This window comes from Microtus ochrogaster, unplaced genomic scaffold, assembly GCF_000317375.1.
Source record: "Microtus ochrogaster isolate Prairie Vole_2 unplaced genomic scaffold, MicOch1.0 UNK14, whole genome shotgun sequence".
Taxonomy (NCBI): domain Eukaryota; kingdom Metazoa; phylum Chordata; class Mammalia; order Rodentia; family Cricetidae; genus Microtus; species Microtus ochrogaster.
Genome location: NW_004949112.1, coordinates 2,024,479 through 2,042,024, shown reverse-complemented (window position 1 = coordinate 2,042,024; position 17,546 = coordinate 2,024,479). Strand labels below are relative to the sequence as shown.

At 51.0% G+C, this 17,546-nt stretch overlaps 2 protein-coding genes across 2 annotated transcripts in view; one reads left to right on the top strand and one right to left on the bottom strand.

Moving 5' to 3' along the window:
* Positions 1 to 4,544, bottom strand: part of Dkkl1 (dickkopf like acrosomal protein 1) — a 5,886-nt gene extending 1,342 nt beyond the window's left edge. The window contains exons 1-4 of the mRNA XM_013353652.2: positions 4,534 to 4,544; positions 3,574 to 3,736; positions 2,613 to 2,753; positions 2,437 to 2,526 (exon numbers count right to left, since the gene is read on the bottom strand). Coding sequence (XP_013209106.1) covers positions 2,437 to 2,526; positions 2,613 to 2,753; positions 3,574 to 3,723 — 381 coding nt within the window. The 5' untranslated portion in view covers positions 3,724 to 3,736; positions 4,534 to 4,544. The remainder of the gene's footprint in view (positions 1 to 2,436; positions 2,527 to 2,612; positions 2,754 to 3,573; positions 3,737 to 4,533) is intronic.
* Positions 4,545 to 8,425: 3,881 nt separating this feature from the next.
* The window catches only part of Tead2 (TEA domain transcription factor 2), a 17,215-nt gene continuing 8,094 nt past the window's right edge, over positions 8,426 to 17,546 (top strand). The window contains exons 1-6 of the mRNA XM_026789066.1: positions 8,426 to 8,657; positions 9,277 to 9,341; positions 11,092 to 11,154; positions 12,557 to 12,664; positions 12,761 to 12,819; positions 15,912 to 15,976. Coding sequence (XP_026644867.1) covers positions 8,426 to 8,657; positions 9,277 to 9,341; positions 11,092 to 11,154; positions 12,557 to 12,664; positions 12,761 to 12,819; positions 15,912 to 15,976 — 592 coding nt within the window. The remainder of the gene's footprint in view (positions 8,658 to 9,276; positions 9,342 to 11,091; positions 11,155 to 12,556; positions 12,665 to 12,760; positions 12,820 to 15,911; positions 15,977 to 17,546) is intronic.

Genomic DNA, 17,546 nt, shown 5'->3' with positions numbered 1-17,546 from the left:
ACATATACATATGTATGTATATATATATTTATTTTATTTCTTATGTACATTTCATTGGTGTGAGGGTGTTAGGTCCCTTAGAACTGGATTTACAGTTGTGAGCTGCCATGTGGATCCTCTGAAAAACAACCAGTGTTCTTAACCAAACGTATTAGCTGGGTGTTGGTGGCACACACCTTTGATCCCAGCACTCAGGAGGCAGAAGCAGCAGGGAAATTTCTCTGAGTTCAAGACTAGCCTGCTCTACAGAGTGAGTTCCAGGCCAGGCAGGGTTATATGGAAAAAAACATATCAAAAAACGAACTCAGAACAAACAAAAAAGAAAGCATTAAGTTTGGGAACCCCAACATTTGGGAGGTGGAGGCATAAATATTGGGTCACCCTAAATCAAGCATCTTAAATTATGCCAGGCGTGGTGTCACATGTCTTTAAACCCAGCATCTAGGAGGAAGAGGTAGGTGGATCTCAGAGTTTAAGGTCAGCTTGCAATACAAGGCAAGTTCCAGGACAGCCAGGGCTGTGACATGAGAGATCCTGTCTCAAAAAAACCAAAACCGAAAACCAAACCAAAATAAAACACAAAAACAAACACGGCGTGTCACCATTCCTGGCTGTCTATACCAAATTCTTCTTTTGAAATCACCCTAACCTCAGTTGGGCTAGCCTAGGCTACAGAGTGAGACCTGTCTCAAAAAAAGGCTCCGTCAGTGCAGTGCTTGTGTCCAGCTCTGAGGACTCGAGTCCAGTCTCCAGCATTCACGGAGGAGCAGGGCAGCACACTTGTTTTGGGGTGGAGGGAGAGGCTGGAGGATCCCTGCCAGTTTGCAAGCCAGTCAGCTTGACTGGATGAGTGAGCTTTAAATTTGTGAGAAATTCTGTCCCCCCAAAATAAGATAGAGGCCCGTTGTGGTGTCCCACACCTTCAGTCCCAGCACTCAGGCAAAAACAAGGGGGGGGGGCAATCCCAGTGAGTTCAAGGCCAGCTACGTAAGGAGACCTTATCTCAAAAACAATAAAAATAAAAACAAATAGGTGGAGTGTGATGAGGAAGACACTCAACCCCCACTTGGGCATCCCCTGTGTGGGCATGGGCAGACACACAAATCCCAAACTAGACCAACATAAACAAAAAATCTCTGAGATGTGCCCTGTACTTCTGCAATTGCTGGACTTTACAAAGAATGAAGTTCACAAAGCCGGTGGAGATGCTAAAACTCTCTGAGAAGACCAAAACACTTTTTGAAGTTTACAAGTAGACTTTTTGGGTTTGTTTTGAGACAGGGTCCTGATATGTAGTCCAGGCTGGCCTGCCACTTGCTTTGTAGATCAGGCTGGCCTCCAACTCACAGAAATCCTCTTGCCTCTGGCCTGAAATTGTGGCAATCCTCCTGTCTCAGCCTTCCAAGCACTGGGATCACCTATGTTTACCACCACACCTATTGACCTGCCCTTCTGACACAGTCACACTGAGGCTCAGAAATTTGGAGGATATTCCATGTACAGAGTGTGCACTGGCTAATTTTTTTAATATTTATTTATTATGTATACAATATTCTGTCTGTGTGTATGCCTGAAGAGGGCACCAGACCTCATTACAGATGGTTGTGAGCCACCATGTGGTTGCTGGGAATTGAACTCTAAGCACTGAGCCATCTCTCCAGCCCCACGCTTGCCACAGCCTACAATCACCTGAGAAGAGACCCTGAATGGGAATGAACTACATCAAGGTTGCTAATTGATGTGGGAAGACCAAGCCCCTTGTGGGCTGCACCATTTCTTAGGTCCTGAACCACCTAAGACAGGCAAAACAAGCAAAGATGTGTTTTCTCTCTCTCTCTTTTTAAAAATATTTATTTATTTATTATGTATACAATATTCTGTCTGTGTGTACGCCTGCTGGCCAGAAGAGGGCACCAGACCTCATTACAGATGGTTGTGAGCCACCATGTGGTTGCTGGGAATTGAACTCAGAACCTTTGGAAGAGCAGGCAATGCTCTTTTTGTTTGTTTGTTTGTTTGTTTTTGTTTTTCGAGACAGGGTTTCTCTGTGGTTTTGGAGCCTGTCCTGGAACTAGCTCTTGTAGACCAGGCTGGTCTCGAACTCACAGAGATCCGCCTGCCTCTGCCTCCCGAGTGCTGGGATTAAAGGCGTGTGCCACCACCGCCCGGCGCAGGCAATGCTCTTAACCTCTGAGCCATCTCTCCAGCCCAGTGTTTTTTCTCTCTTTACCCTTGACAGTAGGAATGAATGATGTCATGAGTTCCCCTAAGTGATGGGTTGTGAACCAGAGAAACCCATTCTTTCTCCATGCTGCTTTTGGCTAACATAGTTTAGGACAGCAATAGAAAGGGAACTGGAACAGTATGGCACAGTGGACTTCTTCAACTATAGAAAAATACTGATTCCTGGGTTCCTGGGGCAAGGGAGGTCCTTACCTTCCAGTCGCCTTCTGTGCTCCCCTCTGGCTCGATGGAGGCCACCACCTTCTCAGAGAGGACCACCTCCCCTGTCCTGTTGTCAGTCATCTGTGAGGGTGACACAGGAGAATCAGAACACAGCTGCTTTCCTCTCTCATGTCAGGAAAGCAGTACCATGGGTGGTAGAGAGACACCTTGTCTATCTGCAGGTGGCTGGAGAGGGTATGGTTCCCCATTCTGTGCTCCTGGTTCTCTTCCTGATGGAAGTTCTTGGGAAGGTCCCGGAAGTCCATGAGGGAGGAGAAGAAGTTGTCCAGGTCTCGCAGCAGGTCATCCTAGGGCCAGAGAAAAACAGTGTGTATGCCTGCTGCACAACCACGGTGTCCCTTTTCCCCTGGTCCTCTGGTCCCCCAGAGCCTCTTGCCACAATGTCCGTCTGTCTTTCTGTCCCAGTGCCTTGCTGTCTGGCTACCACCTCTCCTCTTTTCTTCACCTCTTTCCCCATACATAGGCAAGCTTGGCACCCCTGACTGGGGGGCTCTACCTCTCAGCCACTACAGCCCCAGCCCTCTTCTAGGTCTGACTGAACTGCATACTGGAACTCAGTATGCAGACCAGGCTGGCTTCAAATTCACAGACAGTGTCCTGCACTTTACCTCCCAAGTGCATGGGTAACCAGGCCTGGCTCTTTTTATTTTTTGAAACAGAGTTTGATTTAGGTTGCTTAGGTTGACCTTGAACTTTTTTTTCCTTCACGTTGGGATTTCACGTGAGCCAAGGACCTGCTATCTGGGATGATGGGCTTTCCGGCCCTGGCCAGGCCCAGTTTCTCTTCCTATTTTTGTGTTGCCTGTTCCCCATCACCTGTCTGTTCAACCTTATAATCCTGCTTTTTCTTAAGATAAAGTCTCATGTATCCCAGGTTGGTCTCGAACTTTCAGTTTGGAGAAGGTGTTTTTGGACTCTTGTTCCTTCTGCCTCTAACTCCTGAGTGCTGGTATAACTGGTGCTGGGCAATCAAGCCCAGGCTGCATGCATGCTAGACAATCATTTCGCCATCTGAGACACGATTCCAGACCTCTGTGTTCCGTTGACTCCTTTTCTTATCTCCTGCCTGGCCCATCTCTCTGTCCCCCAAGCCTTGCCATTACTCACTTTTAGAAACAGTCGGCTGAAGCTTTGGAGAAGACTTTGAAGGCCCAGAAACCCGGAGGAGCTCTCCTGAGCGTCGGCATCATGGGTCGGGACAGCAAAGGAGGACGCGAAGACTGAGGGGAGCAGCAGCAGGACCCCCAGTCGACACATTGCGGGTGGTGGGCTGTGACAAGGGCAGTTTCAGATACCACAATCACACCTCTGTGGCCCCTTCCCAGGTCTGGCTCTCTGGGACGCTCCCGCCCGCCCACCTGCCCAGTGTCTCTTGGCTCTTGTTTGCACTCTCCGTTTCAGGAACAGTTCATTCGGGTTCTGCCACATCCAGACGCGGTTCCTCACCTTTGCCTACATCCGCTCCTTCTCCTGGACCACAGCTCGGCCACCCGGCTCCGGACACCGCCGGACCGGGACAGTTAATATCCAGTTTTGGCCTCGAGCCTGGGCAGATTACTAAAGGGTTCGTTGGGTGCCACCGTTCCGCGAGACTGGCCACGCCCCAATTGTCTGACCACGCCCACCCCGCGATCACCATAGTTTCACCAGTACGGCACCGTCAAATCTATACCTCTATTGCTCATTAATGACACCCTTCTCCCCTCCTCTCTCTTTTTGGTTTTTCGAGACAGGGTTTCTCTGTGAAATGGTCACGGCTATCCTGGAACTCTCTTTGTAGACAGGCTGGCCCCGAACTCACAGAGATCCACCTGCATCCCTTCCTAAACTCTCTCCGATCTCTAAAAGACACGCCTGTCATGACCCTTAAGGCACAGCCTATTTGTGTCTCTGTCCCCGCCCCCGGTGGTAACCTCATGGATGAGCCAGGCCTTCCTTCTGCGGTCATGCCCCTGCAAACGGAGTCACGCCTCCACTCTTCACTACTTTCCCTAAGTCAGACCACTAGATCCTGTCCTGATCACGGCCCTGCTCTATAACCACGCTCCCACCAGATGATTATATTACCTGGCCTGGCCTCTGCGCCCCATCGGGTTTTGGCCACGCCCCCGTCGCAGGGCCACGCCCTAATCACTGACCTCAGGCCTTGGAACCCTTAGTTCTGCCCACTGTTCTCTGCCTCCCCCCTCCCGACTTTCCAATGGGAGTTAATCAACAATCACAGGTGGTCGCGCCCTTTAAGTTAGGGCACTGCTTCTGTATCCCAGAACTCCTCAGGCCTCTGTTCACCCCATATTCGGGTCTAAGATCATTAATTTTATTTATCAGAGTGTTAGCACATAGGAATGCCATGGTGCATATGTGGAGGTCAGAGGGCAACTTTGAAGAGTTGATTCTGGCCTGCCACTTAGGTTTGACTGTAAATGCCTTCATTGCTAAGGGATTTGATTGCCCTTATTCATTGACTACCTCTGAGCGCGACTCTAGATGTCTTCTCATTTCCTGCTGATTTCACGTAAAAAGTCCAACTATTTTAAAAAAACTAATTACAGTCCTCTGTTATATTTTCCAAGAAACCCCAAATTCCCGGACCCACAGAGCCCATATGCCAGCCACGCTTGGCTGTGAGTTTGGAGACAGCCAGCCCGTCTTCTTCCATTTTTTTTCTCGTTTCTTGCCTTTTAAATGTAGAAATAGGGTCTTATGCATCTCCGACTGGCCTTAAACCGTGCAGTGGAACATGGCCTTGGATCGGTGTGTGCAGCATAAGCAGGTGCGGAGGTCAGGGGACAACTTTCAGGACACTGTTCTTCCCGCCGTCAAGACGACAAGGGTGGCGGTAGCCTCTTCCTCGAGTCATGTCCATCTCATGACCGTGCTTCTTTGTTGTTCTGGGGTTCTGTTTGTCTATTTTCTCAGAGGAAGGTCTGTAGTTCATCACACGGCTTAGCCCTTCGTGAACACAGGCATGAGTCGTCTGGGAAGAGAGAGCTTTGGTTAGGAAATGTCCCCATCAAACTGGCCTGTAGGCAAGTCTGCAGCGAAGGGCCCAGCCCACTGTGGGCGGTTCCACTCCGGGGCCAGCGTTCCCAGGTGCTGAGAGGCAGAGCCGGTGAGCAGCACTTCCTCACGGCCTCTGCTTCAGCTCCTGCCTCCAGGTTCTTGGTTTGACTTCTTGCTCTGACTTCCTTTCAAGATGAACTGTAACTGTCATCTTAGATAACACCATTACTCCCCAAGTTACTTTGATCATGGCAGTTTTTACAGCAGTAGAAAACAAACCAGGACACCCAGGCCAGCCTCAACCCCCCAAGCTCTGGGAATATAGATGAGTGGTATCATTTTCACTCAGACTTTTATATTTAAGAGAGCAAGACCCAGGACCCTAACTCTTTCGCTCCCAGGCCCCAGGCTCCGCCTCTATTCTGCAGCCACTAGCGCCGCTGTAAGGAGGAGTCTACACTTCCTTGGATCTTCAGGAACTCTGGGGGGTCCAGCCCAACAGGCTTGACTCTGGCTCACAAGGAAGCTGAGTTCTTCTCAGAAGTAAACAAACCCACCCCAACACCTTACTTATCAGACAGAAACAGGTTGGACCAAGACAGCCCCGCGGTGGAACATCTGCCTAGCACATGTGAGACTCAGGGTTCTGAGTTTCATCTCCAGTTACACATACTGATACACGCGCGCGAGCGCGCGATGGCAGAGATGGCTCAGTGGTTTAGAGCACTGGCTGCTCTTCCAGACGACCTGGATTTAGTTGAGTCACCCACACAGGTGGACCACAACTATCTGTAAACTCCATTTACAGGGGATCCAGTGCCCTCTTCTGGCCTCTGGCAGACATGTAGAAAACCGCTCATACAGATAAATAAAATTTAAAAATCTAAAAACAGAATAAGAATAAAAACACATATAAAATTGGTAAAGATTATTTTGCTTCCTTGCCAATTCCACATCTTCAGCAAACACACTTATAACGCAAACTCGAGCCCCCAGGTAGAAAGAGGGCGGCGGACAATTCCCACGCGGTCCCAGAAACACGCACCTCACCTCATCGCGCAGAACTTCCCACCCCAACTCACACACCCCAAGCAGAATCCCGATTCCCGCCGGCGTGACTTAGATCACGTCCCCCCTCCATCAGAACTAGGAGACGACTCTCTTCCCTCAACTCCCAACACCTTCTCCCCCAGACACGGGAACACAGGAGTTCAGGTCCTCCCTCATACCCAGAGTCCAGATCCCAATATTCCTCTCTCAAACCCAGGGCTCCAGGCCCCAGCTTCCTCCCTCACAGCCAGGAATCCAGGCCCCCATAACTACCTCCTTTCCTAGAGACCCCAACATTTGCACCCAGTGTTTAGATGGCCTCACACTCCCAAAGCAAACACCTTGCAGCGAGTGTCACGGTGGGATTCCGAGCCTGCTGCCGGGCCCGCCCCCCCCTGCGGTCCCTCCCACTTTTCCCAAACAAAGCTCCCGGCAACTTTCTCCCTGTGTTGCCCCGCCCGCCCGCGGCTCCCCTGCCCAGGCCGGGAGGTAGGAAGGCGCCGGCGGGAATCGGGATTCTGCTTGGGGTGTGTGAGTTGGGGTGGGAAGTTCCGCGCGATGAGGTGAGGTGCGTGTTTCTGGGACCGCGTGGGAATTGCCCGTCGCCCTCTTTCTGCCTGGGGGCCCGAGTTTGCGTTGGGATACAGCCGTAGTGTGGCGCTGGAACTTTCTCGGAGTTAGGGGCCTGGGGATGGCCTGCGGCAAGAGGAGCGCGCGGGGTGGCGGGGGGCTGCGGACACAGGACGTGGAGCGCAGGGCCGCAGCTCTCCTGTTGGTGCGAGGCGCGCGCCTCCCGGGCAATCCTTTCTGCAAGTGTCCGCCCTGTGGGCATGTGGCCCCCTCACGGAGCATAGCAGGCGCGGGGGTGGCCGGGCGAGAGCCACGAGGCCCCTTGGACCCACGGCCATGCTCTTCTGAGGCTTGGGGATCAGCGCACGACATCAGGGATGTCTGTCTTGCCCAGCTCGTGTGTCTCTTTGTCTGGCCACATGGAGGTGGGCTGGGTTGGGTCCTGAACTCTGCTAACCACACTGGGCTGAGTCTGGGGGGTGGTGTCTTTGTTCGCTTAACCTTCACCAGGTAGAGAGTCCAGAGGAGGGGATGGGACTTAGAACTTTGGGAGCCTGGGAAAGTTCTGGAAGACAGGGAACCTCCAGGGAGGCGGTATCGGACAGTACGGGAAAAGTTTTCCCTGTTCCTGGCCTCCGGAAAGTCTACAGGAGCTTGGGTTGGAGCGGAGCCCAGGGGGAGGGGGCGGGCCGTGGAGGCTGCTTGCACGCAGGCCCCGCCCACAGTGGGGGTTATGGGGACTGGGGGAGGGGATGCCTGGGCTCTTTGTTCTGGCCTCCAGATGGCTGGACGACTGAGAGCCAATGCCTGAGGCTTGATGGGCCCCCTAGCTCCAGTCCCACCTGGTTCTGTGGTTCCTTTCTGGTCTCAACCAGAAAGCCATGACGATTCCCCTCTCTCTGTGCCTATCTGGGTCTCTGTCCCTGGGTCTCTGCCCCACCCTCTCGCTGGATCTTGGACTCAGCCTCTCCTTTTCCTGCAGCTGCTGCTCCTTTCTTAGCACCTGTTCCTTCTTAGTGGGACTGGAGGTTTTCACTCCGGGCAACTAACCAGACTCCAGTCTTCCCTAAAATCGGTGATCCGGAGGCAGCCTTAGTCTACATGGCCTCAGGCACCGCTCTGAAGTGATCAGGTGACTTCAACCCAATGCAAGTTCCTCCGAGAGCTCGGGAGAACAGCCTCCCAGGTGCCAGGCTTAGGTTTCTCTCCTCCCTCAGACCCAGGAGTCGAGGCTTCTACCCAGAGGTCCAGGCCTAACTTCCTCCCTCAGTCAGGGCTCCCGCCGTGTTCTTGCAACGCCATACATAGCTGCTGATCTTTGTCTCTGCAGGCCCAGATGGGGGAACCCCGGACTGGGGCCCCCCTGGATGATGGTGGGGCCTGGACGGGCAGTGAGGAAGGCAGCGAGGAGGGCACTGGAGGCAGTGAGGGTGTTGGAGGAGATGGGGGCCCTGATGCAGAGGGTGTGTGGAGCCCCGACATCGAGCAGAGTTTTCAAGAGGCCCTGGCCATATATCCTCCGTGTGGCCGACGCAAGATCATCTTGTCAGATGAGGGCAAGATGTATGGTGAGTTCCCGGTGGCCGCCCTGACCCCAGTGAGGAAAGTCACACTAACTAACGTGTCCAGAGTCTAGCTAGCTGTGGTGGCACACACCGCGAGCATTTAGGGTCACCCACAGCTACATTCTGAGCTCTATGTTCTCCTCGTCTTTATAGACCCTGGCTCAAAATAATAAAAATGAGGCCAGGTGTGGTGGCGCACGCCTTTAGTCCCAGCACTGGAGGAGGCAGAGACAGGCGGATCTCTGTGAGTTTGAGGCCAGCCTGATCTACATAGTGAGTTCCAGAACAGGCAGGGCGATGTAGAGAGACCTGTCTCAAAAAAGAAAAAAGAGAAAAATATATAAATAAATGAGAAAACAGAGGGTTGTACCCTTCCTATGACTTAGACTCTCGAAAAATCTGCACAGATTAGGGGAAACTGAGGCACAAGAAGACTTAAGTGATTTGTCAGTGGCCACATAGCTAGTATATGACTGACCTGGTGACCCTGAGGAGTCCCTCAGCCTGGCCTGGCTATAGATGAGTAAGGATTGTTGGCTTGCTAACTTCAGCCCTCATCCTTGTCTTCTCTGGCAGGAAGTTCTGCTGATAGTCTTGCTCTTTTCCATTTTGACCCCTCCAGGCCGGAATGAACTCATTGCCCGTTACATCAAGCTGAGGACAGGGAAGACGAGAACTCGCAAGCAGGTCTCAAAACCGACACTTTGGGGCTTTGGTTTGGGGCCAGGCACTTCCTGAGGGCCGTCTTACTGTGCTCGTTCAGGTCCAAGGCAGATGTGGTTCATGTGATTAAAAAGGGAACGAAAAGCTTGTGTGTGTGTGTGGTATATCCATGCTTGTGTGTGCGTGAAGCGTGTATGTGTGTGTGGATCCACACATATGTGTGCGTGTGCATGAAGCTTCTATGTATGTGGTGTATCCATGCATGTGTGTGCGTGAAGTCTGTAGGTGTAGGGGAATTCACATGTGTGTGCATGAAGCTTGTATGTATGTGGTGTATCCATGCGTGTGTGTGCGTGAAGTCTGTATGTGTAGGGGGATCCACACGTGTGTGCATGAAGCATGTATGTGTGTGTGGCTCCACACGTGTGCATGAAGCCTGTATGTGTAGGGGGATCCACACGTGTTTGCATGAAGCTTGTATGTGTGTGTGGGTATCCATGCATGTGTGTGCATGAAGCCTGTATGTGTGGGAGCATTGGTATATGTGGGAGGGCGGTATGGATGCATGTGTTTGTAGCCTGTATATGTATGGGGCTATCCATGCATGCCTATGCATAAAGCTTGCATATGTGTGGGGGTATCCAGGCATGTGTGCACATGAAGCTTGTGGGGGGGTATCGATGCATATGTGTGAATGAGCATGTGGAGGTACGTGAATGACCTCAGGTTTTATCTCTGTAGCTGCCCACTGCTTTGAGGCTGGGTCTCTCCCTAGCCTGAAGCTTGCTGATTTGACCAGCCTGGGTAGCCAGCAAGTACCAGCCCACAGCTGTCTGTACCCTCTAGTGCTAGGATTATAAATTTGCATGGATTGAACTGACATCCTCATGAATGAAGGGCAAACTTTACGGACTGAACCCTGGTCTGTTTCATGCCCTGTGTTGTAGGCATGTCAGATATTTCTGTAAAATATTTAGATTATGTGCCTGTGAAATGGCTCAGTGGGTAAAGGGGCTTACTGCTAAGCCTGACCTGAATTCCACCCGTGGAACCCACATGGTAGGAGAGCCAACTCCCACAGCTTTTCCTCTGACCTCTGCATATACACCATGATGCACTTGAACCCATGTGTATATATATATATATATATATAATATATATATATAATGTAATATGAAATGTTTAAAAAAAAAGATGTATTATTTATTATGTGTACAGTATTCTGCTTGCATATATTCCTGCAGGCCAGAAGAGGGCACCAGATTTCATTACAGATGGTCGTGAGCCACCATGTGGTTGCTGGGAATTGAACTCAGGATCTCTGGAAGAGCAGTCAGTGCTCTTAACCTCTGAGCCATCTCTCCAGCCCCCTTAAGTACACTTTTTTTAGTGTGTGTGTGTCTGTGTGTAACCATGTGCCATGGTATGCATGTAGAAATCAGAAGACAACATTCAGGAGTTAGTTCTCGTCTTCTGTCATGTAGGCCTCAGGGGTGGAGCTTCAGGCATTAGGTTTGGTGCCACTTGCCTTTCCTTGCTAAACCATCTTGTCAGAGCTGATTTCTGTAGGAGGGTTATTACAAAGGGGCTCAGAGAGAGAGAGACTGAAAGCCAAGAAGGAAGGACAAGAGGGGCCTGGGCCTGGAGGATCAGCCGTGGAGGCTGCCCTTCTACTCCTGTAGGTGGCTGTGCTCACCTGTGGAGGAACAGCATGGACAGCTACAGGGATGAGGGGAGCGAGGCCTGTGCTCAAACCTACTTCTCATCCCTCCAGGTCTCGAGTCACATCCAGGTTTTGGCTAGAAGGAAATCAAGAGAAATTCAGTCCAAGCTGAAGGTAAGGATAATGGAAGGTAGAGAGGCTGGGCAGGGAGACGGAGGAAGCGGGGAGGGAGAGCAGGCGAAGGGAAGGTACAGATTCAGAGATTCCATTTGAGAAGAGGACAGAGATTCAGAGACACATTGGGAGACCCAGAGAGATGGGATGGGCACATACACATGGTGTGGGAATAGATAGAGATCCAGAGACAGAGAAACAGACAGACAGGCACACACACCACACGGAGGGAATGAGGAGATAGAGAACTCCACTGGCACCAGAGACCCTGAGGGAGTGGCCTGGCCTGCAGGTACAGGCCTGCTTATCAAGCAGAGGTTTGTATGACTCCTGTATCTGATAGAATGTCTCTGTCTGCGAGAGCCCCTTCCTCCCTCTGTCCCTGCTGGTCTCTGTCTGCGAGAGCCCCTTCCTCCCTCTGTCCCTGCTGGTCTCTGTCTGCGAGAGCCCCTTCCTCCCTCCTCCCCTGCTGGTCTCATTTCTTTTCCTTTTTGTTTCTCTGGTCCGTCCTTGCCTCCCTTAGCCTGCAAGTGTGTTTTCTGTGAGGGATTGTTCTTTCTACTTTGTCCACGCTGCTGTGAGTGCCCTGTGCCCTCCAGCCTGGATCCTCATCCCTGTTGCTTTTTATACAATTTCTTTTCTTTTAGCCTAGATTATTTCCTGTTTTGTTTTCTTTTGAGAGAGTGTCTCTGTGTAGCTTTAGCTGTCCTGGCTGTCCTGGAACTCGCTCTATAGACAAGACTGGCCCCAAACTCATAGTTCCTCCTGCCTCTGCCTCCTGAGTGCTGGGATTTGGGGTGTGCACCACCACTGCTGACTTACTTCCTGTTCTTTTACTTGGAAGTGCTCCCTTCCTTTTCTGTAGGTCTGTATCCCTGAGGTTCCGATCTTTCTGTATTTTCTTAGTCCCCTCTGTGTTCTGTCTGGAATATGAAACAGCTCCTTCCTGTTCCCAGGGGATTTTGGAAGTCTCATTTCCTGTAGCCTGGGCATACGGAAATACTATGTCTAGCCCTTTCTTGACTTAGAAAACCTGTTAGTATCTTATCCTGGGCTTGTGAACCTTTCTCCCTCTGAGGTAAGGCACATCCTGCTCCGTGCACAGCCCCGATTCGCCTCTGCCAGGCTGACTCAGGGTATGTTCCGGTGCAGCCTGCAGTTCCCTTGGCACCCCCTCCCCCACCCTGGGTCAGACTCTGAGTGTGGTAAGTCCCCTTGCCCCTCTTCACACCTCTGTACCTCCCACACTGCCCTTCCTGAGGAGGCCGGCAGGAGCAGAAAGTATAGGTGGGGACCCTGTGTCACAGCTCCATGCCTTCGTCTCCTAGCACAGCCTGACAGTATTCCACACTGGCTGTCCTGACTAGAACTCCCGCTAACTTGGGCCTCAACCTTTCCCCAGGACCAAGTCTCCAAGGACAAGGCCTTCCAGACGATGGCTACCATGTCTTCGGCACAGCTCATCTCTGCACCGTCCCTCCAGGCCAAGCTGGGTCCTTCTGGCCCTCAGGTGGCCTGGGTTGGGAACTGTGGAGGTTTGGGATGGAAGGATGGGGCTAGAATGGCCAGCAGGGGATATCTGACCATTATCTGTGTCTTCTCCTAGACCACTGAGCTTTTCCAGTTCTGGTCTGGGAACTCTGGGGCACCGTGGAATGTTCCAGAGTGAGTACTTTGTGTCCTCTGCACTTCCCCTTTCCCTCCCACCTACATCCATTTTGGACATAGATTCTGGAGCCATGCCTGATGACTTTGAAGTCTAGCCCTGCACTTTGCTGGCTAGGGTCTTGCTGGGGGTGCCCCCTTCTATGCGTAGGGCCTCTATGAAAAGGGGTGCATGGAGAAAATGGCTCCTAAGTGAGAACATCAGTCCTAGAGGCTAAGGCCATGGGAATTCTAAAGCGTCAGGGGAAGGCAGTTGTTTGCTGAAGTTCCCCTGGGAAGGGTTGAACGGGTCCCAAAGGATCACCTTGGAGGAATGTAGGGAACCCAAAGGATCATGGGAAGGCAATTGTAGACCCAGAGGACAAAGGAAGCCATAAAGTCTTGGGGAAGACAGTTATGGATACAGGTGGTCCTGGAAGGGAGAAGAAGGCCCAGAAGTTTTTGGGGAGGAAGTCCTAAGGTTCCTTGGAGAGGTAGAGGACTGCTAAGTATTATGAGAAGGGAAACTTAAGGCCCAAGGCTCAAGGACAGATGAAGGGTTCCCAAAATGCTTGTGGGAAGACAATAATAGACCTAGAGGCTTCTGGGAAGGATGAGTGGGTCTCAGAGGATCATGGGAGGGCAGTTATAGACCAAGATACTTCTGGGAGGGGCCGCTAAAATGCTTGTGAAGGCTTGCTTCCAGACCTCTGAGGTGGCAGGCATGAGGGCTATGGGTGGGGAAGGGGCTACTGTATTCTTTCATTGTGGGGAGAACACGAGTCTCAGGTATCTGGAGACTCCCTGGGCACTGAGGATAACCAGATGTGTTGTAGAGAAAGGAGCCCAGTTGGGCAGTGGTGGTGCACACCTTTAATCTTAGCATTCAGGAGGCAGAGGCAGGCGGATCTCTGAGTTTAAGGCTAGCCTGGACTATAAGAGCTAGTTCAGGATAGGCTTGATAGCTACAGTGAAACCTTGTCTCGAAAAACCAAAAAAAGAAAAAGGAGCCCTAGAACCAGCGTAGCCTGGCTGGATGCTGGTGGTGCAGGCTGGAACCAGCATAGCCTGGCTGGATGCTGGTGGTGCAGCCTGGCTGTGTGAGGGCAACATAGGAGTTTTGTATTATCAGAGAGTAAGATGATAGGTTGTGGGGTCCAGCCACCAGGTTTGTATTATCAGAGAGTAAGATGACAGGTTGTGGGGTCCAGCCACCGAGTCCCTAGGGGCTGTGGGGACTGCAGGTGCACTGCAGAGCAGGGTGACTGGGCGCTGGGGGAGACCAGTGCTAATTAGGCCCTCGGTTTCAGGCATACACGGTGGAAGTGTGCAGTGTTGTGAGGAACCACCGGGGGTTTTCTGGTGAGGGAGAAAGTTCTGGGGTTTTCTCTGAGGTTAGTAGGGTTAGCCAGGTGAAAGGTGGGGGTGGGAATATTTTAGGCAGATAAACAACACATGTAAGGCTCACAGAGATAAACAACCCGTGTAAGGGTCACAGGCAGGAAACTGAGGCGAGTCTCTGCAATGACAGGGGACACCGCTTGATATTAAATACCTACATAGTGTCTGGGCGTGTGCTTTTTGAGGAATAAAGCAGGAAGCTGTAAATTCCTGGACCTGGAATGTGTAAAGAAAGAAAGAGGAGGTCTGGAGAGATGGCTCAATGGTTAAGAGCATTGCCTGCTCTTCCAAAGGTCCTGAGTTCAATTCCCAGCAACCACATGGTAGCTCACAACCATCTGTAAAGAGGTCTGGCGCCCTCTTTTGGCCTTCAGGCATACAGACAGAATACTGTATACATAATAAATAAATATAAAAAAAAAGAAAGGAGAAATATATATGTGTGTAACATGTGTATATATGTATGTATATATACACATATATGCATGTAACATATGTGTATATATACATATGTATACATACACATAGATCTATAGAATTGGGTTCCAGGGCTCTGTACTTGCTAGTCAAGTGTTCTACCATTGGGGTCCATCTCTAGCCTCAAGGGTCTGCTTTTTTTATTTATTTGGTACAGGATCTCAGCTCTATAGCCCAGTCTAGATGCTCCTGCCTTTGCCCCTAATTTCTGTGATGTTGACTGTGCCACCATCTGCTTTAGAAGGCTAGGGGGGTCTTCCTGAGGAGCTGACATGTGAGTGATGGCCAGGTGACAGGAGATCATGGTGTTGTGGGAAATCCATTGAAGGACTTATTTGAGAGCTGGGAAGAAGAGGCCCTGGGATTCCAATGGGAAGATCCCTGGGGTTTGTCTTATTCATCTTGGTCTGTTGACCCTTGACCTCTCTGACCTCTGGAGTGTGAATCTATAGTGATTATTTATGAGTCGCCAATTAAACTAGAATTGACTAAATTTACAGCTGGGCATGGTTGCACATGCGTTCCATGCCCTGGTAGACAGGGAGGTGGGTCTCTGTGAGTTCTAGGACAACCTGCATAATGAGTCCGTTTCAAAAACAGAAGAATCAAATTTACATGAAAAGTTCCATTCTTCAAGCTTGACTAGTGCTAAGTGGCAATCCACCACCTTGGGACAGCACAGAGGTGGGACATTTCCATCGTGTGGGACAGGTGTAGTGGCTCTTTCCCGTTACCCCAGCATGCCAGAGGTTGAGGCAGAAGGATCTCGAGTTCTAGGCAAGCCTAGGCTACACAGCAAGACCCTGCAGCAAAACCCAGGAACTGCGGTGCAGCAAAACCCAGGAACTGCGGTGCAGCAAAACCCAGGAACTGGGGTGCAGCTCAACAGTAGAGCCTCTGTCTAGAGTACCCCAGTGAGGGCTGGGGTGTGGCACAGTGATAGAGCCCCTGCCTAGGATCCCAAAGAGGGGGCTGTTACTCTGTGGAGCACATGCATAGCATACTTGAATCACTAGGTTCAGTTCTAGCCCTCGTGGTTGGGAATGACTGGAGTTGGAGTCCAGGCTTGATGGCGCCCTGGCTGTTGACACTGACCTCAGTCACATGTGAAAAACACGAGGAGCAGTCATCGCACCACTGCACCCTCATTCGTGGAACGTTCTGGTCCCGGAGCCTAGCCTTTCATGATCAGACAGCACTGTTGACCGCACTCACAGGTTCCCTTTGTCCTGCAGCGTGAAGCCTTTCTCCCAGACACCGTTCTCTGTATCACTGACTCCCCCATCCACCGACCTACCAGGTGAGAGCCTGCCCCCTGCCCCCTGCCCCCCTGCTCCCCTGCTCCCGTCTTCCTGTTCCTGATCCCAACAGCAATTCCTTCACTTTTTTCTCAACGGTGTACAACCGAGTGGTTTAAACTTAAATTTGCTGAAACAAGAGGAGGAGGAGGAGGAGGAGGAGGAGGAGGAGGAAAGAAATCCAAGGCCAGAATGGCGGCTTCAGGCATGGCTGATCTAGCAGCCCAGCGTGAACATTAGGGACTGATTCCATCTCTTCCTCGGTGGCAGCTTCTTCTCCATGTAGCTCTGCCAATAGCCCAGAATTCTACACCAGTTTGACCACGGAAGGGCCACAGGGATTGGTGAAAGAGTTCTTCCCCCCTCGGTTTGTCTCTTTCTGCTGCTGTGACATGCTAACATCACGGCCAAGATCATTGTATACCAAAGATTTCATTTTGGGCCATCTGTGATGGCCGAGAGGAAGCGTGGTGGCAGGAACAAGAAGCTGAAGGCTCCCAACTCTATTTATTTATTTATTCTTTTGAGGCAGGGCTTTTCTGTTCTAGCACTCGCTCTGTAGACCGGGCTGGCCTGGAACACTCCCATTGCGGTGACTAAAGGCACATGCCACTGTGCTCAGCCTGTGGGTTCACATCTTAAACCACACACTTAAAGGAGCACAAACTAGGAATGGCTTTGAAAGTGCCAGGCCCCCTCCCAGTGGCAAGGCCATACCTCCTAAACCTACCACACAGCATGGTGGGTTACAGCTCACGCAGGCCACCACACAGTTAAATGCCACAGGCTCCAAGTGGCAGTGCTGCTTTCTGAAGATGGCTCTGTGCTTTACATTGCTAGCTGCCCGCCACTAAGGCCATAGCCTGAGGGGAATTCTGTCCCCCTCCCTCAACAATGGCTCTGCTGCTGCTAACGGTAGCCTGAACTAAATCTCTACATTCTTATAAAATTCAAGATTCAAAGGCTATGGTGAAAACCTGCAAGCTCAGAAAGTTAGAGTTGAAGCTGACTTTCTCAGTTGGCGTCCCAGGAAACCACTCTTCCGCACCACCCCAACTAAAAAACTCATGCTCAGCTTCTTCCTGCTACTTCCTGTCAACTGGCTGCTAGCCCCGCCTCTCTGTGCTTAGGTTAATTTTATTTAATTAAACCAAATGCAATACATCTTTAAATAGTTAAACAAATGCAGCATAAACAAATTAATACATTTTTGCCTAATTAAACACTCTACAACCTAGCAAACTATCCAAATTAAAACAAGAAAAAGTAAAGGCTTACTGATTCTGGTTGATGCAAGGTCCGGAAATGGGCTTACCAGCTCAGGCATTCAGGCCAGGTGCCTTTGGAGTTGCCTCCGCCCCATCTTACCTACCGGGCTGCTGCTTCTCTGGTATGTCCCTTGCAAGCCAGACTTGGTCAGGTCCAAAAGCTTTCTTTTTTTTTTTTTTTTTTTTTTTTTTTTTTTTTTTTTTTTTTTACAGGGTTTCTCTGTGGTTTTGGAGCCTGTCCTGGAACTAGCTCTTGTAGACCAGGCTGGTCTCGAACTCACAGAGATCCGCCTGCCTCTGCCTC